The sequence below is a fragment of the Cololabis saira genome, chromosome 18 (genome assembly GCF_033807715.1).
Source record: "Cololabis saira isolate AMF1-May2022 chromosome 18, fColSai1.1, whole genome shotgun sequence".
In the NCBI taxonomy this organism is placed as follows: domain Eukaryota; kingdom Metazoa; phylum Chordata; class Actinopteri; order Beloniformes; family Belonidae; genus Cololabis; species Cololabis saira.
The window spans coordinates 21104156-21129431 of NC_084604.1; the positions used below are offsets into that span (position 1 = coordinate 21104156).

Sequence of the window (25276 nt, forward strand, 5' to 3'; positions counted from 1 at the left end):
TGAAAATGTTAGCATACTGAATGACTTCCTTTATTTTGTTGTACACCTCAGTGATGTATACGAAAGTGCCTATGCATGCCTTTAGAATCCCTCCCGAGGGTCTTGCTTATTGTCTGCAATTATAAATGCATTCCCCTTCAATAATTCCCATTAAAGTGGATTAAAAAAAATAAAGCTTCGCCTTAACATTGGCAAACAAGTCTAGAAGCAAAGGCTGCTGTGCTGAATTTGTTTGCTTTAGTTCAAGTTGATATTTATTCTAGGAGTAGCCTACATGTGTACAAAATGCAAGGTGCAGTTGAGAAAAACAAGTATAAATGGAATGCATTTAAGAATATTTATTTGAACAGTTTGTTAAACACAACAGGACCAGAAGACATCTTTTGGTAGGTTGAGCCTGGACTTCTTAGTCCTGCAGAAGAGAAACAGAATGTTACCATGTCATGCACAGCTTAAAAGTTATTCTAAGTGGAGTTAGACTTACCCCGTTTTGCACCTTGGTGCCTCATACTGGGATGAGCACACTGGCCTTGGCAGACATCCTCTGCAGGGCTGGTTGTGTCACAGATGACCACATCACAATGGATATAAATCTGGCAACAGATTAGGGTTTAGTAACGTGGATGACTTTGTCCATTGAGCCATTGTTGCAAGTCCTTACCTCATCTTTCAGAACCTTTTCTTCTTGGATGAACGTGAACATCTTCACAGAGAAACGCTTGTAGTGAATAGGGATTGAGACTCTAGCGTCAACCACAACAGGATGGAAGACTGTCGTATAGATGTCATCAGGGTTCTCACAACTAAGAGAGAGTAGTGAGAGTTAGTCATAACCTGAGCATTGCAGGTCAGGGTACTTGAACCAGCTCTCAGCCATTACCTGTCAACAATTATGTCCCAGCTTGGGAGAGAAGTCCTGTCTTCTTTGTTAGTAGCCCAACAGTTCTCCAAGATAAGCTCGAAGTGGATGTCACTTGAGACGAGTTCCACTTCGAAGTAAAGAGGTTCTCTCAGATATTTCTCTACTGGGTAATCTTCAATGTCATAGAAGTAGTCATACGAGTAATCTGCAGGATAGGAGTTTGAGTTAGCTTCATTACATTGTGCATGCAGTTACTTCTGAATTGAAGCAGAGTTTACCCTTGGCCAGCCTCATCTGCACCATGAACATTCCTGAGCCAATCTCAGCTCTAGGATCATAGCGTCTTGGTTTAGGACTGAAGGCGATTGTCTGAGTGTCATTGACCACATAGTAGCAAGACACCGTTTGCCTACAGAAAGAAGTTTTTATTAACTGTTGGCTGAGATCCAGTGTTGAAGCTATGTGAGGAGTTCACTTACCTGTAATCAGGATCAACGGGTGATGTGTGGGCTACTCCTTTCTCATTATCAAATGGGAGGCTAATTTCATTCTCATACAGCATGTAGTTGCCAAAGAACTGGGGGAAAGAAACAAGGTGCATTATGGTTTGGGGAGGAAGAGCTGCCTGTAGAGGACATGCACACTTACTGTTCTAGTTGTTCCACAAGAGTCAGCACTGAAAGTGAAGTGAGCAAAGCGGTCATCACTGAAGACTGGTGTGCAAGTCGTGTCCCTCAGTGTCAGCCAACTCGGGTTGAGGTTGGGTACAGATTCCACTTTCACAGCTAGGGCAGTAATTGTTCCATTGGGGTGGCACTCTGTAGAGAAGACATGCATCAGGGACCCGTCTTACAGGAGTTTAAAAAGCCCATTACTCCCTTAACCTACCAGTCATCAGCAAGGGAAAGCTGCAGGCCAGGTAAAGGTCACCAAGCACCCATTCATTATTGGGGTCCCACAGCAGCATGTCCAGTCTAGCACTCACTGAGCCAGTGGTAATTGCCTGCAAGAGAATTAAGTCAGTCATGCAGTGCAGCTTACTAGTGTGGGAGGGGGTGTTACTTACCTGAAATGCTGTGTCTGGGGCAGTGTATGGCACTTCAATGCTGAAGTGTGTGCTATTCTCATGGAAGTTGTAGGCCTCCATCAGCTCAGGTGTCAAGAAACTAGTTCCGACCAGGGTCTGGAAGTTGTGGCCTTGGTTACCATATCTTACAGTGATGAAGAACCGATCCTGGTCACAGGTTCCAGTAAATGAAGGCAGCACTAGAAGACAAGCCAGTTAAGTATTGGGGGGGGGGGGGGGGTCAAGATCATTTTTAGTGCCAGTTAACTCACCAACATCCTGCAGAGATGCCTGCAACTCCACTGTGTGAGCAAAAGGAGTGCCTTCAGGCAGGACAACAAAGCCAAACTCAAGAGGAAGGAAGTAGTTTGTTACAAGCAGTTCAGGGTTCTGTAAAACAAGACCCATGTTAGGAGGGTGGGCAAGAGCATTTATCATTTCCAGGTGTTGTTACATACATGTTTCAGGACAGCATCAGCATCAAAGGGCACTTGCAGAGAGAACACAATTGTTCCATTGGACAAGATGTGTTCCTGGACAGCAAAACCTCTGGCATTACTTTCAGCAACTGTAATAACTCCACTGGGAAAAGTGATGTTCTGCAGCACCACATCATGAAGGAATGACCCCACATGGACACTGAAGATCCGTTCCTCTGGGACTGTACCTGAAGAGGAGAGGTGTTGTTTATATCCACCAACCCCAAAACCATCTGTGCTAGTAGTACTTACGATCTTCAGTAGTGGGAGGATGTGGCATTGGTGGGGTCGTAATTGGGAACAGGACTTTATATCTAGTTTCATCATGCACCTCCTCTGCCCTCCACAGCACTTCAAGCATGGGTTCAATAGTGTAGGTGATTTGGTAGTGGTAGTCCAGGGCATGACTCTGCAAAGTGCAAACATTTTAGCCAAGTGTACCCTGGGGTTGTCATCTTAAGAGTCTCCCCAACCCACCTTGTAATAACCATCAGGTGAGCCCACTGGGATCTCCACGATGATGTGGAAGTCTGTGTTGGAGAGCAAGTAGCCTCGTGCAGCCATCTGAGACTTATCCAGCCTCTGCCCATTGAGTCCCATGTACAGTTCTATAATTTTAACTCTGCCATCAGTAAGAGGTGTCACACGACGCGGTATGTGCCAGGAGATGAGCTCATCAGTGAAGAGGACGCCACCTGGTTTAAAAAAAAAGGGGAGTTAAGAAAGTCTTGCTTATGTAACGGGTGCGTTACAGTTACAAGGATGTTTTGTTTACTCACCTGTTGGGCAAGCTGCTGCCAAGTCGACAACATTCAGCCCATGCTGGTCTTTGTGGTAAACGCTCACCCTGAGAACTTCCATGGGGACCCCAGCAACCTAAGCGCAATTAAAGCTGTTACTAATGGCACAATATCACAACTGGAGAGGTGTAAGTACTACTTACGTCTTCGGAGTAAGTTTCCGCTCCATTATAGGGACTACGCACAACAAGACGAGATGGCGTCGTCTTGGCACTGTAGCCAGCTTGTTCAGCCTCTTTCAGCACCATTACCACAGGTTCAGGAGTGTAAAATGTCATCTTCCAGATTTCATGTGCCTCACTTGACTCCTGTGAATGACAAGGCCAGCTTATACCCCATTTAAACTCGAGAAGGTGCCGGTTATGATGTAAATCAACTTACACCAGGAATGGTGTTGAATTGGTTGTCATCTTGTCCCTTGACCTCAGCCTGTTGGTCATACTTGGCCATGTAAGACACCTAGAGGGCATAAAGTAGCACCATTGGTTGGCAGTCAACCCTTAACAGTCAGCAGAGTCATGATTCATGGCAACCCACTTCCATGTAGTTCCTATCACAGAGGATCTCTTTGGGGGCCCAGCGAGTGTAGCTGCATGTCTGGGCGACATCATGGCTAACCACATCCGATGGACTATTCTTGTACATGTGGACTCTCAAACCAGCACTGAATGTTGTGTCATCCTACAAGTTAAGAGCAGGATTTCAGTTTTCTAAAATCTGTAACTCACAGCAGACATGAGGGTGAAACAAGTCTAATGGAGCAGAGTCTGAATACATTTAGTATGAAGCTGCGGTAGCCACATCAGCTAACCTTGTTATCCATGTAGCAGCCCAACAGAGACATATAGATTCTGGTATTCCCCCAGGGGTCAGACTCCATGCTGTATCCACACTGAGCAGCAAGAGTGGGTGTCACCAGAATATGTTGAGTGCCATCTGTAAATATATGACAGGTTAATTTTCCCAATAATGGAAATTTGGTCTGAACCAGATTTATTTTTTTGTTAAATAAACTCACTGATTGCTTCTACTTCAATCTGGTTTCCTACAGCAAGAGCCTCATCCAGTGACAGCCTCATGAGGTTACCAGCACAGTCTGACCTTAATCCACCATCTGTTGGAGACAAAACTTGGTCATGATAGGGAGTTCCTTTGTTAAATGTCCAGTTTTTCCCAGTGGCCTTACTTGACTGCAAACCACGCTTCACATTCGCCCATGTCTGGCCCAAAACAAAGGCTGCAGCCAAGAGGTTCCATAGCAAACTAAAGAAAAAATATGTTAATTTAGAAACTAAGACAGAAATGTAGAAAAAAAAAAAACCCAGGAGTACTTACATTTTCCCAGGCTTCCGCATGTTGCGGTGTAGACCCAGTAAAAGTATCAGAACTCAACCACCAACAAGAGCTTCGCTTTGAATTGTTGCGCAAGCCCAAAAAACCAAACAGCTCTAGAGGAGATGAGCTGATCGTGATGTTTGAGAGGGCACCGGCTGTTTTTATGTGCCTGTGAACCATAGATGCACAGGTGAAGCTAATCAGCAATCATGCTTGAGTCACCTTGTGCCAATTATGTTACACTGCGAATGATGAACACCACAGGGATCAACACACATGGACCAGTGGAGTATGATTTAATCTTTTAAATGTATATTTCAATACTAACGCACAATTAAAGGATTATACACTTCCAGATTGCTTTCTGTAATCTACATTGAGCTGACCGAATCTCGATGTCACCCATAGAAGATTTTTTTTTTTTTTATTAATAATAAAGAAGATTCTTGACAGCTGATGGATTTCTCATTGATAAATGTCAGCTTCTGATTAGCTTTCTGACACTGCCAGCCAAAGTTTAGAATGCAGTAGAATGTATTAGGTTGCTTCTTTTGGCATGTGCACTGGCATTTATTAGGGTGCCTTGTTCAGGGAAATTAATGCCGTCTCATTTATGAGACCATTACACGTTTTCTCAGAGTTTTAAAGATTTTGAGTGGATAAAAAACACCTGATAGCCTATATGGAGATGATCTGTGATGAGCGGTTGCTTTCTGTTATGTTTGAAGAGCAGTCCTATTGGGATTGGGTGACTACTATCTCATTTACAGCGTTGTCTTGGTTTACTCAAGACAAGTACCAGAACTGATTTTTTTATTCTGAATTATGTCTGACACACAGTTGTTGCAGCGAGTATGTTTAGGTAGAGAAATAGGGTGTATTTTGTCAAACCAAGGTGTGGCAGTTTCCCCTGCCACTGGTAATATACCACATCAGCACACCGCACCATCATCCATTACACCAGTGTTTCTCAATCCTGGTCCTTGTGGGCCCCTGTCCTGCATGTTTTAGATGCTACCCTGCTAGGGTTGCCACCTTTCAGAAATACAAATAAGGGACGCCCCGATTTCAGCAGCGCAGGAGCCAAGAAAAAGCCCCAAAACTTCTAAACTGCATAAAAATGTGTTTATTTTATATGAAAAAACAAAATGCTTTGATTTAAAATTTAAAGTGCTTTAATAGCATTGAACTTGCATGACTGTACAGACAGTCAACCATACTAGCAACTGAAATAGCCTCCTATGCTATGTATGTCCACAGATGTCAGCCAAGATGTAGAATATAGCCTACAGGTGAAGAATATGATGTAAGAGTTAATTTAATTCAATAATTCAACTAGAATATGGTGTAAAAGTTAACTTATTTCAATAATTCAACTAGAATATGGTGTAAAAGTTAATTTATTTCAAAAATTCAACTTAAAAGGTGAAACTAATTTATTACCTAGTCTTATTACATGCAAAGCAAGATATATTAAACCTTTATTTGTTATAATTTTGATGATGGAATTGTTTATTGATTTCATAAAATATTCTCAAATTTATTTTTTATTTGGATTTATTTGCAGACTGCAAATTGAGATTATATTGAGATTAATATATTATATATATTATATTTATATATATATTACATATAAATCTAATAATTATATTATAATAATATATTTATTACATATTATAATTGAGATTTTATATATATATATATATATATATATATATATATATATATATATATATATATATATATAATACAGTAATCTCAATAATTGGGATTATTGAGATTATATCAGTTATAAATAATTTAGACATTGTAGAAGATTTTTTTCCCCCCGTTTTGTTAGAACAGAGTTACATGCATTTGACAATGCCTGGGGAAAAAATGAACCTTTAGTGGTTCTAGTGGAAAGACTATTGTCTGCATTATTTTCATCATCATTGCTTACCAAAAAAAGAAGCTCAATCAGGACAAAAATGTAAGCTAAACAACAAATTAGAAATTGGGGATTGTGGGGACCATGGGGATTGTGGTACAACCAAGGGCTGTATTTATGGTTATTAAGCTATTCGGGATGTCATATGTTCTGCGTTGTTTTTTACTGGGTCACCAGTCGGACCGGTGTCAGCGACAGTAAAGGACGATTTATGGTTCTGCGTTAAATCGACGGTGTACCCTACGGCGTAGGCTCTGCGTCGATTTAACGAAGGTAATTGAGCAGCCCCCCTCTCCACTGCAATCTGCCCCTCTTTCTCGATCTCACCTGCACCTCTCATTTTTTTCTCTGTTGCTCTCCCTTCATCTATTTTCCGATGCTCCGGAGTCTGGCAGAAAAATTCCTTTATATCATGTTGTCTGTCGCCCGTGATATTTTTTCTTTTTTTTGACGGCGCCATAGTTGGCTAGCTACAAACTTATACATAATGTATAATAATATTCCCGCGCTCTCAGCAGCGGTACTCGCATCGTTATAGGCAACGAAGCAGGTTGACTCACGTTGCAGAACATCGCTGCACAGAGGCGCGAAGATATGGGCCCAGAGCGCAGCAGGGCCTCTTGTCCCGCCACAAAGATTTTGCTGGCCTTAATGTTTCCTGTGTTTTATTTTGTTCATTATTGTTAAATTTAGTGTTGATGTGTGTGTGACAGACGTGTCTATGGGGCGTTAATGAAAATATGGTACAAATCACGTCCTGTATTAGTTCAATACGGGACGCAACATCTTTTTCTCAAATAAAGGACAATTCCGTATTTTACGGGACGGGTGGCAACCCTATACCCTGCTTCAACACACCGTGATACAAGTACCTGTGTCATCAAGAGAGTTGTGCAGACCTTGGTGTTGTTCCGAGTTGAGCTCTTCTGTGAATGATCTGATGACCACCTTTAGGTGTGGGAAATAAGTGTAAATAGATGTAATAATTTTGGATATATAAAATGACCTGTTGGGGTTAATTAATTAATTCCAAATAAAGGTGGTATAGTCCAGTGGGAGGGGTCTAGCCTTTAAATGGAGAGGATTTTACACTGCTTGGGTAGTCAGAGAAGAGCTGTGGTACTGTGTAAACCAAATGGTGTTTCATTAGTATTTTGTAAATATATTTTGTCTGACTGCTGCATTTTTGTTTGCTCGCTGGACAATATTTAAAGGGCAATACATCACTTAATCTTTTTCATCAAATAGACTTTGTTTTGCGGCCTTTTTTTTGCAATATTTTAGGGTTAAACAACACTTTTTCTAATCAGTTTTCCAGCATACTACCCTCACTCTAGGTCAGAGTGTGACACAAGGTTAATTCTTACATGAAGCTATTACTTGATCACAAAAAACCAACAGATGGTTCCATTTACAATAATGATTTTTATTTGACAGTTTGTACTAATTAAAACTCAGTAAAAAAAATATCATGCATACAAGGGTGTAAAGGAAAAGGGGGTTTTCGCACTGACCATTGCCAGCCAGAGTCATGCAAGATTTTTCAATGCAATAAAGGGCACACAGCTGCTGGATCAGAGAGCTCTCAATGTTACGGCCCTGGTCAGAGTGCATGCAAGCTGGAACGCCGAACTTTGAAAACCATTCCGTTACCAACACTCGAGCCACAATGGAGACTCGGTCACGAGTGGCCACAGCCAACGTGTACTTACTAAAGACATCAGTCATCTCAAGGACATTTTCCAACCCATTATGGGTGGCTTCCAACAGCATGTAGCCATGGCCAGGATCTAATTAGGCCGAGAAGCCAGCAGATGCTCCATGAAGCTATGAGCAGCCGGTTGGGTGTCATTGGCAACCTGGCACCTCTCAAGTCTGACACCAATGTGCCAGAGGACATGCCTGGCCAATATCTGACCATGAAACCTGCAGGGCTTGCTGCAAGGACTTGGGGAGTTATGTAAGGCTTCCATGTCTTGTGCTCCAGTAGGATGCAGGCGGGATAAAGAATCTGCATTCTTATTGCTTTTTCCTGAGCGATACTTAACTTCAAAGTCAAAAGAAGCCAGCTGGGCTGCCCAACGTTGTTTGGTGGCACCAATTTTAGCAGATGACAGGTGGCTAAGCAGATTATTATCTGTAGACAGCACACTTACCCTCCACATTTTTCGTCCATGGCCCACCTCAGTGCCAAGAACTCCAACTTCATGGAGCTGTAATTGGTAACGGTGCACTCAATGGGCCTAAGACCCCTGCTGGCATAGGCGATGGGCCTCTGCTTACCACCCTGCTCCTGTGACAGTACAGCTCCAAGGCCACCATGGGAAGCATCCACCTCCAAGATGAAAGGAAGGGAGAAGTCTGCAAAAGCCAAAGCAGGTGCAGTGGTAATATAGGTCTGAAGTGCTTCAAAGTTCCTGTGACATTCTTCATTCCAGTTCCCAGCAACCACACATTTGGACCTCTTTGACTTTGTGCCCCCCCCCCAACGCAGCCACCAAGATACGTAGAAGGCCAGCCAACTTGGTGAAACCCTCAATAAACTGATGATAGTAACTGGCAAAGCCAAGAAAACGAGCGCAGCTCTGAGATGGTAGTTGGGGGCTGCCAGATCAACCTTGCTCAAGTCGGTGGAAACACCCTTGTCAGAAATCACATGCCCTAAGTAGCGTACCTCCTGCTGGAAGAAGGCACACTTGGCAAGTTTTACCTTCACATCTTCCTGTTGCAGCATCCCAGCACCGCCTCCAACCTTTCCAGATGTTCAACCATGGAGGAGATAGCCACGATCTCGTCAAGATAGAGGAGCAAGGATTGGCACTGTTGGTCACCGTTGTATCAATCTCTGGAAGGTGGTGGGAGCGTTGCAGAGTCCCAAAGGGCATGTGATTCCATTCAAAAAGCCCAAACGGTGTACAGAATGCAGTTTTGGGCCCATCTGACTCGGCGACTGGGACCTGGTTGTACCCACTGGTTACGTCCATATTGGAAAACCAGCAGGCACCTGTCAAAGCATCAAGAAATGTGTCGATCAGAGGAAGAGGGAAGGCATCTTTCCTAGTCTTATAGTTCAACTGCCTATAGTCAGCGCACATGCGGAGACTGCCATCTTTCTTTTTGAGAAGCATAATATGGGACGCATAGGGGCTGCTGCTCTCTCTGATCACCTTTGCCTCGAGCTGTTTGTTAATATGCTCTTTCACAACTTCCTTACCAGACGGAGGAAGGCACCTGTAGCGTTGCAGAAGAGGGATGTTCTAGGCAATCAAGCTCGTACAGCCAAGGTCCCCATCATGACCAGAAAAGACGTGTTCGTACTTTGTTAGAAGGGACATCGTTTTACTCTGCTCTCCAGTAGGCAAAGAAGAAAGATCTATGGCCTATTCCTGATCCTGCAACGAACTAGAAGCAGACTGGGATGCTACTGTGGCCACACCCAATGGCACCTCAGTGACACCAGTGGACAGGCTGACCACCTTAACCTCCCCAAGGTTCCTACCACTATTCAGGGATAAAGTAACATCGATGGAACCTACATTCACGATTGGCATGTAGGCAGTGCCCCTTTCCACACGAACCAGAGCTGGACAGGCAATCAGTCCATCAGGAAGACCAGAATCCAATAACTCAAACACAGTGCTGTCCGAGTATTGCTATGAGCATGTGGCAGCGAGGATCTTCATTACGCCACCTTGGATACGACAAGTCTCCCTGCCGCGCACCTTGACCTTACCTGAAGCATCTCGAGGGGCTTGAATATTGGCCTGATGGCAACTTTGCAATGCCTGCACCATAGACTGCGTTTACATGCAGTCAATAACCCTTTTAAAACCGGAATATTAGCAATAACCCGGTTTTGCATGGCCAATGTAAACACCAATAACCCCTTTGAATAACCGGAATTTGCTCATATTCAGGTTTTTAAAAACCACTTTTGGAGTGAGGAGGAGACTAATCACTTCATAAATGTAATGAAGGATATTGTAACGATTTACAGACCAGGCGGAGATGGTTGGTCGCTTCCACTTGCAAGTTTATTGGCAAGAAGGTATTTAAAAGGGTGACAGCCAAAAATAAAGAGCACAAGCAGACCAGAAATCGCACTTCCTGGGCTAATACCACAACAACTTCAATTAGGACCCCTGAAGAAGAAACTAGGGGCTCAGCCCCCCCTCCCTCTGCCCACCACCGGCACGCACCCTTCATGACATCATGTGCATTCATGCTGGCTGGCATTCAGGCTGATCTCCCCAACTTCATAACGCTCCCATATCAGGGTAGCTACAATATGAACATTTTGGCATTTGTAGACGGTTGAAAGTACCTCGATAGCGAGATTTACAAAAAGGTGAGCGAAAAGTTGCGCAAAGCAGGATTTGTAAGAACGCCAGACCAGATCAAGCACCGCTGTAAGACGCTGAAAAAGTCGTACTACAGGTCCAAGAAACAAAACGACTTGTACTGGGCTGGCCATTATCCGCCGTGCTGCCGTTATTGTTTTGAATTTGGATACAGGAAGAAGCGGAAATGACGGTAATTGCGTCATGTTCTCCGTGCGTCGCTGGTTTGAGCGAGATATCCCAAATGATTAATTAACATGTATACAGGGATAACCCTGTTTGCTCACGCATGTAAACGGAATATTCCGAATGTTTCAGTAACTGGAATATTAGCAATAACCCGAATTTTGAGTGCACGTAAATGTAGTAATAGACTGGGGCCCCAGAAACCAAGGGCAAGTCCAAACCATACTACCCAAAGAGCTCTCGGTAACATCTGCATATGACATCATCCTTAAGACACCAGGGACTTTGGCAGACACCACCAGGGGGGAGTGGGTCCTTGACCACCTCATTAACTTACCACAGAGCTTGACGTCTAGCTCCAGGTAGCCAATTTAGCGGATGGCTAACACATTGGCCGCTCTGAGCTGCAGCCAATGACAAGACTGGAGTCACTCGAACAAGGTTCATGACCGTCAAACAATACCCTCAACCTTCTTATGGGACAAGAGAATGAGCTTAGAAGCTCCCATACCACCAGAAATCCCCCCTGAACCAGTAACTGCACCCCCTTAACTGTGGCTCTGCAGTTCAGTTTTCCGAGGGCTGAGCGTTACTGGGCCGCCTGCTAGACTGTTGGGAAGTAGGCCAAGACAACTGACCTTAGATGGGTCCCCCTTGTTTTGCACTAGAGCAAAACTTGTTCTCTTCATGGGGCTCTCCCTCAAGGTGGTCAAACAGGAAAAATGCCTCAGATACATACAAGTGGTGCGCTTTCATACAAGCTTGTACTTCCTCAAGCCATTCAGCTAACCCTAAACCCGTTTTTCCCCTAAAGTTATTTTCCATCCCGGTGCACAAAAACCAGTCTTTGTTACAGGGGCACTAGCAGTGGAAGGAGCAGTAAGGGGCACATCAGAAATGGAAGGGACAGCACCAGGACCAGGCATGGCCGAAGCCTCATTATCTGGAACTAAAGCCGTCATCCCTTAGGGGGAAGGGAGAAAAAAAAAAAAAAAAAAAAAAAAAACCTTGCCTCTGAAAATAGTTAAGATTTACCCAGGGCCACAGTAAAAGTGAAAAAGAAAACCGTCTGCTGTCAAATTAGAGTCCAAGCATGCCGTTTCAATGGCAAGCACAGCAAGCGAGCATACAGTGAAGCAGATCCCCAATCAAGATCACAGCAAAACAGTTAATTCAAGCCAAACAGATGTCAGACGGACAAAGCAAGCTCCAGCATTTCTCAGGTTAATTTAGCTGTAGCAGCTCAGTGAAGTCATTAGAACTGACCATGAATCCCAAGCAGAATACAGCAGTAGACACCTGAGGGAGAGGAGAGCTTCACGCTCCGTTTCCGCACACGGCCGTCTATAGATAGGCAAAACTAAGATAATTGATGCTCAATTTATATGGCTCTAACCACCATCATACCTGCATGAGGGGGAGGGCTTCATGCTCCTCTTTATAGCAAGACCCTCATGCTGTGATTGGCAATCAGAGCAAAGTGAAAGCAGGCAACCACTTACTGGCATTAAGCAGCGATGAGACATGTCATTTTGCTACACTGTAAAAGATGTAGTTGAGAAAAGACAAGTATAAAAGGAGTGAATTTAAGAATATTTATTTGAACAGTTTGTTAAACACAACAGGACCAGAAGACATCTTTTGGTAGGTTGAGCCTGGACTTCTTAGTCCTGCAGAAGAGAAACAGAATATTACCATGTCATGCACAGCTTAAAAGTTATTCTAAGTGGAGTTAGACTTACCCCGTTTTGCACCTTGGTGCCTCATACTGGGATGAGCACACTGGCCTTGGCAGACATCCTCTGCAGGGCTGGTTGTGTCACAGATGACCACATCACAATGGATATAAATCTGGCAACAGATTAGGGTTTAGTAACGTGGATGACTTTGTCCATTGAGCCATTGTTGCAAGTCCTTACCTCATCTTTCAGAACCTTTTCTTCTTGGATGAACGTGAACATCTTCACAGAGAAACGCTTGTAGTGAATAGGGATTGAGACTCTAGCGTCAACCACAACAGGATGGAAGACTGTCGTATAGATGTCATCAGGGTTCTCACAACTAAGAGAGAGTAGTGAGAGTTAGTCATAACCTGAGCATTGCAGGTCAGGGTACTTGAACCAGCTCTCAGCCATTACCTGTCAACAATTATGTCCCAGCTTGGGAGAGAAGTCCTGTCTTCTTTGTTAGTAGCCCAACAGTTCTCCAAGATAAGCTCGAAGTGGATGTCACTTGAGACGAGTTCCACTTCGAAGTAAAGAGGTTCTCTCAGATATTTCTCTACTGGGTAATCTTCAATGTCATAGAAGTAGTCATACGAGTAATCTGCAGGATAGGAGTTTGAGTTAGCTTCATTACATTGTGCATGCAGTTACTTCTGAATTGAAGCAGAGTTTACCCTTGGCCAGTCTCATCTGCACCATGAACATTCCTGAGCCAATCTCAGCTCTAGGATCATAGCGTCTTGGTTTAGGACTGAAGGCAATCGTCTGAGTGTCATTGACCACATAGTAGCAAGACACCGTTTGCCTACAGAAAGAAGTTTTTAACTTTTGGCTGAGATCCAGTGTTGAAGCTATGTGAGGAGTTCACTTACCTGTAATCAGGATCAACGGGTGATGTGTGGGCTACTCCTTTCTCATTATCAAATGGGAGGCTAATTTCATTCTCATACAGCATGTAGTTGCCGAAGAACTGGGGGAAAGAAACAAGGTGCATTATGGTTTGGGGAGGAAGAGCTGCCTGTAGAGGACATGCACACTTACTGTTCTAGTTGTTCCACAAGAGTCAGCACTGAAAGTGAAGTGAGCAAAGCGGTCATCACTGAAGACTGGTGTGCAAGTCGTGTCCCTCAGTGTCAGCCAACTCGGGTTGAGGTTGGGTACAGATTCCACTTTCACAGCTAGGGCAGTAATTGTTCCATTGGGGTGGCACTCTGTAGAGAAGACATGCATCAGGGACCCGTCTTACAGGAGTTTAAAAAAGCCCATTACTCCCTTAACCTACCAGTCATCAGCAAGGGAAAGCTGCAGGCCAGGTAAAGGTCACCAAGCACCCATTCATTATTGGGGTCCCACAGCAGCATGTCCAGTCTAGCACTCACTGAGCCAGTGGTAATTGCCTGCAAGAGAATTAAGTCAGTCATGCAGTGCAGCTTACTAGTGTGGGAGGGGGTGTTACAGGTGGTGCTTACCTGAAATGCTGTGTCTGGGGCAGTATATGGAACGTCAATGCTGAAGTGTGTGCTATTCTCATGGAAGTTGTAGGCCTCCATCAGCTCAGGTGTCAAGAAACTAGTTCCGACCAGGGTCTGGAAGTTGTGGCCTTGGTTACCATATCTTACAGTGATGGAAAACTGATCCTGGTCACAGGTTCCAGTAAAGGAAGGCAGCACTAGAAGACAAGCCAGTTAAGTATGAGTGGGGGGAGGGGTCAAGATCATTTTTAGTGCCAGTTAACTCACCAACATCCTGCAGAGATGCCTGCAACTCCACTGTGTGAGCAAAAGGAGTGCCTTCAGGCAGGACAACAAAGCCAAACTCAAGAGGAAGGAAGTAGTTTGTTACAAGCGGTTCGGGGTTCTGTAAAACAAGACCCATGTTAGGAGGGTGGGCAAGAGCGTTTATCATTTCCAGGTTGTGTTACATACATGTTTCAGGACAGCATCAGCATCAAAGGGCACTTGCAGAGAGAACACAATTGTTCCATTGGACAAGATGTGTTCCTGGACAGCAAAACCTCTGGCATTACTTTCAGCAACTGTAATAACTCCACTGGGAAAAGTGATGTTTTGCAGCACCACATCATGAAGGAATGACCCCACATGGACACTGAAGATCCGTTCCTCTGGGACTGTACCTGAAGAGGAGAGGTGTTGTTTATATCCACCAACCCCAAAACCATCTGTGCTAGTAGTACTTACGATCTTCAGTAGTGGGAGGATGTGGCATTGGTGGGGTCGTAATTGGGAACAGGACTTTATATCTAGTTTCATCATGCACCTCCTCTGCCCTCCACAGCACTTCAAGCATGGGTTCAATAGTGTAGGTGATTTGGTAGTGGTAGTCCAGGGCATGACTCTGCAAAGGGCAAACATTTTAGCCAAGTGGACCCTGGGGTTGTCATCTTTAGAGTCTCCCCAACCCACCTTGTAATAACCATCAGGTGAGCCCACTGGGATCTCCACGATGATGTGGAAGTCTGTGTTGGAGAGCAAGTAGCCTCGTGCAGCCATCTGAGACTTATCCAGCCTCTGCCCATTGAGTCCCATGTACAGTTCTATAATTTTAACTCTGCCATCAGTAAGAGGTGTCACATGGCGCGGTATGTGCCAAGAGATGAGCTCATCAGTGAAGAGGACGCCACCTGGTTTAAAAAGAGGGGAGTTGAGAAGAAAGTCTTGCTTATGTAACGGGTGCGTTACAGTTACAAGGATGTTTTGTTTACTCACCTGTTGGGCAAGCTGCTGCCAAGTCGACAACATTCAGCCCATGCTGGTCTTTGTGGTAAACGCTCACCCTGAGGACTTCCATGGGGACCCCAGCGACCTAAGCGCATTAAAGCTGTTACTAATGGCACAATATCACAACTGGAGAGGTGTAAGTACTACTTACGTCTTCAGAGTAAGTTTCCGCTCCATTATAGGGACCACGCACAACAAGACGAGATGGCGTCGTCTTGGCACTGTAGCCAGCTTGTTCAGCCTCTTTCAGCACCATTACCACAGGTTCAGGAGTGTAAAATGTCATCTTCCAGATTTCATGTGCCTCACTTGACTCCTGTGAATGACAAGGCCAGCTTATACCCCATTTAAACTCGAGAAGGTGCCGGTTATGATGTAAACCAACTTACATCAGGAATGGTGTTGAATTGGTTGTCATCTTGTCCCTTGACCTCAGCCTGTTGGTCATACTTGGCCATGTAAGACACCTAGAAGGCATAAAGTAGCACCATTGGTTGGCAGTCAACCCTTAACAGTCAGCAGAGTCATGATTCATGGCAACCCACTTCCATGTAGTTCCTATCACAGAGGATCTCTTTGGGGGCCCAGCGAGTGTAGCTGCATGTCTGGGCGACATCATGGCTAACCACATCCGATGGACTATTCTTGTACATGTGGAGTCTCAAACCAGCACTGAATGTTGTGTCATCCTACAAGTTAAGAGCAGGATTTCAGTTTTCTAAAATCTGTAACTCACAGCAGACATGGGGGTGAAACAAGTCTAATGGAGCAGAGTCTGAAGACATTTAGTATGAAGCTGCAGTAGTCATATCAGCTAACCTTGTTATCCATGTAGCAGCCCAACAGAGACATATAGATTCTGGTATTCCCCCAGGGGTCAGACTCCATGCTGTATCCACACTGAGCAGCAAGAGTGGGTGTCACCAGAATATGTTGAGTGCCATCTGTAAATATATGACAGGTTAATTTTCCCAATAATGGAAATTTGGTCTGAACCAGATTTATTTTTTTGTTAAATAAACTCACTGATTGCTTCTACTTCAATCTGGTTTCCTACAGCAAGAACCTCATCCAGTGACAGCCTCATGAGGTTGCCAGCACAGTCTGACCTTAATCCACCATCTGTTGGAGACAAAACTTGGTCATGATAGGGAGTTCCTATGTTAAATGTCCAGTTTTTCCCAGTGGCCTTACTTGAGTGCAAACCAAGCTTCACATTTTTCCATGCCTGGCCCAAAACAAAGGCTGCAGCCAAGAGGTTCCATAGCAAACTAAAGAAAAAAGATGTTAATTTAGAAACTAAGACAGAAATGTAGCAAAAAAAAAAAAAAAACAAGGAGTACTTACATTTTCCCAGGCTTCCGCATGTTGCGGTGTAGAAGCAGCTAAACAAAAGTATGAGAACTCAACCACCACCACCACCACCACCACCACCACCACCACCACCACCACCACCACCACCACAAGAGCCTAGCTTTGAACCGTTCAGCAAGCCCAAAAAAACCCAAACAGCTCTAGAGGAGATGAGCTGATCGTGATGTTTGAGAGGGCACCGGGTGTTTTTATGTGCCTGTGAACCATAGATGCACAGGTGAAGCTAATCAGCAATCATGCCTGATTCACCTTTTGTTAATTATGTTACTCTGTGAGAATGATGGAGAACTCCACAGAGATCAACACACATGTTGACCTGTAGGTGGTGTATGATTTAATCTTTTAAATGTATATTTCAATATTAACGCACAATTAAAGGATTATATATTACCATATTGCTTTCTTTAAAACTACATTGAGCTGACTTTGAGTATTGATCTCACCCACTGAGAGTTCTCCCTCGACAGCTGAGAGATTCCTCATCATTGCTGAATGTCAACTTCTGATTACAATTTGTTTCCAGACACTGACTGCCGTCCAAAGTTATTGATATGGCGCAGTAGCATATCAGGCTGCTTGTTATAGCTTCTACATCAGCAGCGATTAGAGTACTTTCTCCACTCAGAGACATTGATGCCCTTTCATTTATGAGGCCATTACATGTTTTCACAGTGCTTAAAGGATTTTGAGTGAGTACAGAAAATGAACATAAATCACCTGATTAATAAAAACCATGAGTTGCAGTTGAGCGTCTGTGATGACTGGTTGCTTTCTGTTGTGTGTGAAAAACAGCCCAATTTGGTTTGTGTGACTACTATCTCATTTACAGGCCTGTCCTGGTTTACTCAGAAGAAACAGTTACCAGAATTAAACTTTTATTCTGAATTATGTCAGTGACATGTGAGAATAAGGAGTTGCAAACAGCTATAAGCTGCTCTGATTGGACGAATTGATCATACTGAAGGTCATAATAATTTCAGCCTGGATGAATGTGAAACACAGTGATGAACTTGAATAACTGGTCATCAGCAGAGGCAACAAACAGAAGATTAATAGTTTGATTCTACCTACTTCTAAACCTTCTTAAACAAAGAGGGTGAAACCACACACAGCACCAGATGTTTGTTTATAGATAAAATGTACATTGTGCTGTATAGTGCATATTTGTAAATGACAAGTGCCATATGAGTATTTGGATTATTAATAAACACAATATAAAGTACTGTGTAGAATATAGACCTGGTTTAAAATGGGAATCTTTTCCTATTTGGCCCTTGGCTGATATATAAACTGTGTAACCTGAGAGCAACGTACAACATCATTTTCAGCTTTAAGTTTATTTCGAGAAAGGAAAGGAAGGAAGGAAAATTGCCACAATTGCATGAACTGATGTCATATACTGCAGCTTTTACACACTAAACTTAAAAGTTTCTGGAGAGGCTCCAAAAACAGAGCTCAAAGTCAATGATTAAAAGGAAAGAGGAATAGATTTAGGTCCATAGATATTTGGACAATGATATTATCTTCATACACCACCCAAATGGATATGAAACAAAAATCAAGATGTGATTAAAGTATATCAGCTTTAAGTTAAGAGTTTTCACAACAAATACCACATTTATCTTTTAAGAATTATAGCTATTTTAAGCAAAGTACCACCATTTTTAAGAGGCTCCAAATTATTTAGACACTGGCATAATTGTAAATAATTTTCAATATGTAGATGAAAGTCTGCCAGAGGTTTGGAGCCTATGGACATCAGCATCTTCTGAGGTTCCTCCCTGGAGATCCTTTGCCTGGACGTCACTGCAGCCACCTGTTGTCGCTGCTTGTTTTTGAGACTTTATGGAGTACCTGTAGATTAATTGGATTTAAAAGACATTTTCACCCACTTTAACTTGAGCACTAATTAATAACTTAAAGAAGCATATTTTAAATAATCATTGTACACTGAATTAATGACAGTTAAAATATGAAGCTCTACTGGCTATCGTTCTGGGGTCAATTATTATAACAACCTTCCATCAAGTATTCAGATACTGAACAAAACAAAGCAGGTAAAGAAAAAGCAAGTGGGAATATTTTTTTTATTTTTTTTAAGTTTCGTGTTATAAAAACAACAACCCCTGCAACATTTAAAATATCTGATATTAGTAACTTTGTAGACATAGCCTACTAGAAGAACAAATTGAACCCAACATATGAGCCAGTGCAAAACAAAAACTCAATCACAAAATCAAAAGTGTGAAAAATCAGATATCAACATGAATTTTGAGGTAGAAAAATGAAAGACACTAGCCACAGCTTTAGGACAGAAGTGAATTATTCATGTCTGCATGATTCATTGATCTTTTAAAGCATTATCATGATGGATTTAAAATATTCCAAGTCAGAATCCATTTTGAGGTCCACAGCTACATCCCATGTGTTTATAACCCCAAATGGAAAAGAGGCTTTCCTTCATATACTAAACACAAAACTGTTAAAGGAACCCCGGTAGCACTGAGGTCCTGAGTACCCTAGCTATTTTCAACACGCATAGATGTTTGAGGTCCTCAGTATCCCCTGTTGATCTTCTGCTGCTGGTCCAGAAGTGTCTGTTGCAGGCTCACTTTGGCATCTTCAAAATCTGGATTGAGCTTCAGTGCTTGCTGGAAATCACTCTTGGCATCTTGAAAAAAACCTGCAAAATAACATAAACACCATAATAGAGATAGACCTGGTTAGACCTGGTTTAAAATGGTACCGTTAAAACGAAAACATCTGGAATTTAACCTGGAGCTAAATCGGCTGTCCTAGTTGAATGTGATTGGAGTGTCAAAACAGGTTTAGCTAATCCACATTTAATCCTGCTGGACACTGGAAATAGACTACATGTAAACATGAATCCTACACAGTCAGGACAGCCACGTCAATACGTGTTTTATGAAGAAAAAAAATTCATGGATTAATAGTTAGTAATATTCATTCACTCCAATAGGCAAACAAGTTAATTTCATCTATCAAATCCTGTCATTATGTTCGAAAAGGCAAGGTTGTGATCATTTCATCTCAACCATCTAATCAAGCGCATCTGGACTGCGCTTTGAACATACTTATTTACCTGAAATAATACTTTACGGCCAATCTAAATTACAAAACCCGACAAGACATGAGATGACTTCCTAATAGCCTCAATGCCTGACTAAAATCTATGCATGATGTTGGAATTTAACATAGAGACAAGAGTCAGTCACAAAAAAAAACAAAAGCTCAAAAGCAACACACAATATCATGCCCATGCCAATAACATCAGACAATCTACCAAGTGGTCATCCCTAATTTATGACTGCAGTTGTAAGAGCTGCTGGATAGGTACAGGTGCAGATTAATGCACTGACAAACGTATTGATCTTGGGAAGAGACCTTGAGAATTATTGCTGGAGAGGGCTTGAGAAGCAAAAAGTTGCCGACAAGCTACTTTTTTTTTTTCTTTACAAAAAAATATACACAAAGACATCGGACGGATCAATTTAACAGCAGGCTCCCAGAGACAAAAGTCCATTGCCTCAAGAATTTAAACACCACAGATGCACAATAAAGTCGATGTGCCAAACGCACTCCACAATCAATTGCACACTGATCTGGACCTCGAAACAGTAAACCAGGAAAGGTCACTGCAGTTATTAAATCTAATAGCAATATAAGACACCCAACGCAAGTTTTCTACCCCCACCAGAATACAAAGGCCTAATGCAATATAAATATGCATTTTTCTGTTGGTCTTCAATTCTAAACCTTAAAGACGTCATGGGACGTCACTCAGAAGTTTAACATGAAGTTAAACCTTAGACCTCAATTGAACAACAGTGATACTAAAATTAGCCCAAAATGTTTTTGTTTTTTTTAAACTTGTATTATTTTTAAATATATAAAGCACTTTGTGCTACATTTTCATGTATGAAAAGTGTTTTAGAAATAAAGATGTTTTATAATTAATATTATCATTATTATAAGTTTAAAGCCAAGTAGTTAAAATACTACTAGAGTTATTAAAAGACTAGCTCTCTTTCTAAGTCATGATTACAAAGTTATGTGTGTTGTTTGAAAGGACACAGCTCCATCTAGTGTGATCATGCAAAAGCACATACTAGGCAAACTAAAAACACACCTAAAAATTATGGCCGGAAAAGGAGCTAACATATACTGTATATAACTATACTGAGACACTTGAGACAGGACGTCATCGGGGGGTCCCAGAAGAAGAGCAGATTTGTCCTTACTGTGATATTAATGATATTGAAAATGAGTTCCATTTTGTATTTTATTGTCCTCTGTACCAAGAGTTGCGTCAGAAATTATTTGATAGGTGTAAGAATTTGGATTTGATGTGGGTAAGTGATGCTGAGAGGCTCAAATGGATTTTTGATTATAAAGTATTTGCACTTGCTGACTATTCAGAGAAAGCGTGGGATAAACGAAGAAAAGTAACATATATGTGAAAATATCTTCTGGTTTTGTTGGGGAGAAAGAAATATTACGATTTTTTATTTTATTTATTTATTTTGTTTTTCTGGTGTACATTGTGTAGCTCGCAATTAAGTGAGTGTGATATTGTATATTGATGATTTTCTGTTTCTGGTGTCTTATAATCCTGTAAGGGATCTTTGGACATGACACAAAAATAAAACTCATTAATTAATTCATTCATTAATCAATTCATTCATTCATTCATACATTTATTTTTCTATTCTAACCAATATTTATATTTATTTGAACCACTGAAATATCTATTATTTGTTTATTTAATAAGGATCCCCATTAGTCTTCACTAGGGGTGGGCAAAAATATTGATACGGCAATATATTGCGATACATAGTCTCCCGATACGATATCAATATTTTTGCCCACCCCTAGCTGCACTTTATTTTGTGATTTCAGTGTGGGTGAGACACTGCATTTTATTTTTGTCATTTTAAGTTAGGGGCAAGTAGCTGTACTGTATTTTTGTGATTTCAATTTCAGTGTGGGTGAGACACTGCATTTTATTTTGAGTATTTTGTATCTAAGAATAATGCACACACTGCACTTTTCATTGTGTTTCAGTGTGTTTTTTCATGCAAATATGTTGCATAATTAAAATGGAAAGTTTGAATTACATTGTTTTGACTCAGTCTGTCCAATGCATTATCACTATCATCTGATGTACATATACAACTTGGATTTTAAGATGTGTAATGCATTTTTAAATTTTTCGGTGAACTATGTAGAATATCGCGATATATCGGGATATATCGCATAATCGGGATATCGCAATTTGTATCGTATCGTGGCTCAAGTATCGTGATGCGTATCGTATCGTGAGGTCCTTCCCAATACCCACCCCTAGTCTTCACCATGTGAAGACTATTCTTCCTGGGGTCCACACAAAGACATACAAAAGATTACAATAATCACAACTCAAAAAGGGTGAAAACATTCACCAGAATTCTTAAAATAATAAATTAAAGCAAAAATAAAAGATTAAATAACCAACCATTATTATGCTTTTATGGATGCAGCTGTAGTCTCTTGATTTGATAACTCAACTCATGCATGAGGTCAGTGGTGTAAAGTAACGAAGTACAAGTACTTCGTTATTGTACTTAAGTAAGATTTTTGAGAATTTGTACTTTTATTGATACTTTCATTTTTCTGTACTTTTACTTTTACTTCGTTACATTTTCAAGGAAAAAATCGTACTTTTAATCCGCTATATTTAAAATTGGACACGTCGTTACTCGCTACAAATTAAAGAACAGCACAGCGGGGGCTGATTTATGGTTCCGCGTTACACCGGCGCAGAGCTACGGCGTAGGGTACGCGGCGACGCAGACTACGCCGTAGCCTACGGCGTAACGTGTGCGTCGATTTAACGCGGAACCATAAGGCGGACGGGAGGGAAGGGGTGCGCGTGAATATACCGAGAAGGAGCCGCAGCTCCCGGGAGAGTTGCGCCGCAGAGGCGGGCCGGAAGGCCGGAGGAACCGCCGTCGCGTCGAGTAGCCTACCGATGAGGACTGAATCCTGAATTATGGTTCCGCGTTAAATCGACGCAGGTGGTGTAACGCGGTACCATAAATCAGCCTTGAGCGGCAGCCGATGCGTGTCCATGCGCACCATTCTTTGATTCCACCCCTTCTAAGGTGGTTTTGGCATTTAAAAGTTCAAAAGTCTCATCTTTTATCAGCTGGGGTTGCTTAATGTTGTCACTGCATACTACAGGATGGGGGTGTACTGTCAGCGGGGCCAATGGGGTACAGCAGCAGTGATGAGCAAAGGGAGAAATTAAAATGGGGTAATGGAAACAAACGCTAAAGGGGTCAGAATAACATCACCATTATTTAGAGTTGTAAGCAAATTCTTGGATTCTTAATTTCTTTGCAATCCTTTTGAAAATAATTTTGTACTTTGAATTTTGTACTTTGTACTTTGTACTTTTTACTTTTGTACATTTTACACCATGTACTTTTGGTACTTTATTATATTTAAGTTGAGGTACTTTTATACTTTTACTTAAGTAATGTTCTCAATGGGTACTTTTTACTTTTACTCAAGTAATTTTCAAGCAGAAAATTGGTACTTTTACTTAAGTACAATATTTTTGTACTTTTTCCACCTCTGCATGAGGTAGCCTATACTTTTTATTTAATTCGTTTTTAATCAGGAAATAAATCAACTTGACTCAGGAACATTTTTAAAAATTGCAATAAATTAGACATTTAATTTGAAAGTCATGGGCCGAAGTGGATTATTTAGTTCTGTAACATTTTGTCAATAAGAGTCACAGTTTAACCGTTTATTATTTGCGAATTGAGGGTTTGGTTTTACCTAATCTGTAGTGGATAAGTCCTCTGTTGTAGAAAGGGATTTCGAAGCGTGTGTCCGCCTGTATTGCAGAGGTGTAGTCCTGCACGGCTTCATGGAAGTCCACCCGCAGGTACTTTATCTGTCCGCGGTTGTTGTAAGCAGTGGCCAACTGCCCAGCTTCACATGCCCTGGGAATATACAGCATCATTACTAAACTTTACAGTTTAAATACTAGGATTTCAAAAGCGAGTCCTAAAGTGAGACTAAAAAAAATCTAACGTTAGCAGCTGTTTAGCGGAAAAAAAAGAAAGGATCACAACATTTGACAGGTGACAGAATTTGACGTAACACCCAGCTCACTGTGGCCAAGCGTTAACTTGATTTAACCTTTACTACACACAGTAAGACAAAACAGTACCTTGACTGTAAACAAGCAGAAATAAACTTTGTATACAGCTCCTCTGCCTGTTTGAAATTGAGCGTGTTGAATTCAGTGTGAGCATTTTCAAGAATTATTTGGGAATTTTCTTCTTCCATGCGTCTTCTTCTTGTTGTTCTTTTGTGTTTCCGGCAGTTTCGACGCATCCAGGCGTATTACTGCCCTCCTCTGGTAGTTCGGGGCTGAATTAGTTCACAAAGGTGACTTATATTCTTGAATAAAGCCCAGTATTTTAGAAGAAAATTATGGTTTGATTTTAAAATGCATTCTGAGAATCTTTACCACGTTTTCTTTGGGATACATAAAGTCCTGATGTACACTTCAAGAAAGAAAGAAAGAAAGAAAGAAAGAAAGAAAGAAAGAAAGAAAGAAAGAAAGAAAGAAAGAAAGAAAGAAAGAAAGAAAGAAAGAAAGAAAGAAAGAAAGAAAGAAAGAAAGAAAGAGTGTTCTATCCTTCTGACCCAAAGTATTATAACAGTGACAAAATATCATGCAGCGATTTAAATCCATACGGTAATTGCACATCAAGATAAGATAAGATAAGATAAGATAAGATAAGATAAGATAAGATAAGATAAGATAAGATAATCCTTTAATAGTCCTACAGAAGGGAAATTTGCAGTTCACAGCAGCAAAGGGGGATAGTACAAAAATAACAGATGGATATTTACATAATTGCACGTTGCAGAGAGTGATATTGCACATTATTTCCAGTATGTACATTTATTGTCAGGTTGTTATGTATGTGGTCTACTGTGAGCAGTGCTGGTTGTGTAGTCTCACAGCTGCAGGGAGGAAGGACCTTCTGTAGCGCTCCTTCACACATTTAGGGTGAAGGAGCCTGTCGCTGAAAGAGCTCTCCAGCGCTCTGAAGGTGTCCTTCAGGGGGTGGGAGTCCTTCTCCATCATGGATGACAGCTTAGCCATCATCCTCCTCTCTCCCACCACCTGCACTGTGTCCAGAGAGCAGCTCACGACAGAGCCGGCCCTTTTGATGGTTTTCTCCAGCCTCCTTCTGTCTGCAGCTGTGATGTTGCTGCCCCAGCAGACCACTCCATAAAAAATGGCTGATGCCACCACAGTGTCATAAAATGTTTTCAGGAGTGTTTCCTGCACACCGAAAGCCCTCAGCCTCCTGAGCAGATAGATATTGGTAATAAATTGATAAAGGCTGT

General features: G+C 41.9%; 3 protein-coding genes across 3 annotated transcripts; all 3 read right to left on the reverse strand.

Moving 5' to 3' along the window:
- Window positions 1–324: 324 nt before the first annotated feature.
- On the reverse strand, window positions 325–4562 carry LOC133464882 (uncharacterized). Its single transcript, XM_061747072.1, has 21 exons — window positions 4543–4562; window positions 4394–4470; window positions 4226–4321; window positions 4019–4143; window positions 3745–3888; window positions 3589–3666; window positions 3351–3515; window positions 3187–3283; window positions 2885–3102; window positions 2660–2816; window positions 2387–2595; window positions 2201–2318; window positions 1929–2128; window positions 1751–1865; window positions 1511–1680; window positions 1342–1439; window positions 1141–1271; window positions 881–1067; window positions 662–803; window positions 485–593; window positions 325–412 (listed from the first exon to the last, which is right to left on the reverse strand). Exons 1-21 carry the CDS (start codon window positions 4560–4562, stop codon window positions 339–341), a joined length of 2730 nt encoding a protein of 909 aa, XP_061603056.1. The 3' UTR covers window positions 325–338.
- A 3700-nt stretch (window positions 4563–8262) lies between these two features.
- LOC133464796 (uncharacterized) lies at window positions 8263–16827 on the reverse strand. Its single transcript, XM_061746983.1, has 22 exons — window positions 16808–16827; window positions 16655–16731; window positions 16487–16582; window positions 16280–16404; window positions 16006–16149; window positions 15850–15927; window positions 15612–15776; window positions 15449–15545; window positions 15146–15363; window positions 14921–15077; window positions 14648–14856; window positions 14462–14579; window positions 14192–14391; window positions 14005–14119; window positions 13764–13933; window positions 13595–13692; window positions 13397–13527; window positions 13137–13323; window positions 12918–13059; window positions 12741–12849; window positions 12617–12668; window positions 8263–8623 (listed from the first exon to the last, which is right to left on the reverse strand). Exons 1-22 carry the CDS (start codon window positions 16825–16827, stop codon window positions 8263–8265), a joined length of 3069 nt encoding a protein of 1022 aa, XP_061602967.1.
- A 1382-nt stretch (window positions 16828–18209) lies between these two features.
- On the reverse strand, window positions 18210–24220 carry ttc32 (tetratricopeptide repeat domain 32). The gene is made up of 3 exons (XM_061746697.1): window positions 24081–24220; window positions 23684–23850; window positions 18210–19517 (listed from the first exon to the last, which is right to left on the reverse strand). The coding sequence occupies exons 1-3, from the start codon at window positions 24197–24199 to the stop codon at window positions 19390–19392; spliced, it is 414 nt and encodes a 137-aa protein (XP_061602681.1). The 5' UTR covers window positions 24200–24220; the 3' UTR covers window positions 18210–19389.
- Between the last annotated feature and the right edge of the window lie 1056 nt (window positions 24221–25276).

What these genes read in the sequence shown, in the direction of transcription:
- LOC133464882 (XM_061747072.1), bottom strand. Translation starts at nt 4,562, where the DNA reads ATGCGGAAGCCTGGGAAAAT. An exon ending in GCTGCTACATGGATAACAAG is followed by an intron (nt 3,889 to 4,018) that starts GTTAGCTGATGT and finishes CTTAACTTGTAG; the next exon opens with GATGACACAACATTCAGTGC. An exon ending in GGCATCTCTGCAGGATGTTG is followed by an intron (nt 2,129 to 2,200) that starts GTGAGTTAACTG and finishes CTTGTCTTCTAG; the next exon opens with TGCTGCCTTCATTTACTGGA.
- LOC133464796 (XM_061746983.1), bottom strand. Translation starts at nt 16,827, where the DNA reads ATGCGGAAGCCTGGGAAAAT. An exon ending in CCCCAGACACAGCATTTCAG is followed by an intron (nt 14,120 to 14,191) that starts GTAAGCACCACC and finishes ATTCTCTTGCAG; the next exon opens with GCAATTACCACTGGCTCAGT. An exon ending in CCCGTTGATCCTGATTACAG is followed by an intron (nt 13,528 to 13,594) that starts GTAAGTGAACTC and finishes TTCTTTCTGTAG; the next exon opens with GCAAACGGTGTCTTGCTACT.
- ttc32 (XM_061746697.1), bottom strand. Translation starts at nt 24,199, where the DNA reads ATGGAAGAAGAAAATTCCCAAATAATTCTTGAAAATGCTCACACTGAA. An exon ending in TCTGCTTGTTTACAGTCAAG is followed by an intron (nt 23,851 to 24,080) that starts GTACTGTTTTGT and finishes GTATATTCCCAG; the next exon opens with GGCATGTGAAGCTGGGCAGT. An exon ending in ACTTATCCACTACAGATTAG is followed by an intron (nt 19,518 to 23,683) that starts GTAAAACCAAAC and finishes GTTATTTTGCAG; the next exon opens with GTTTTTTTCAAGATGCCAAG.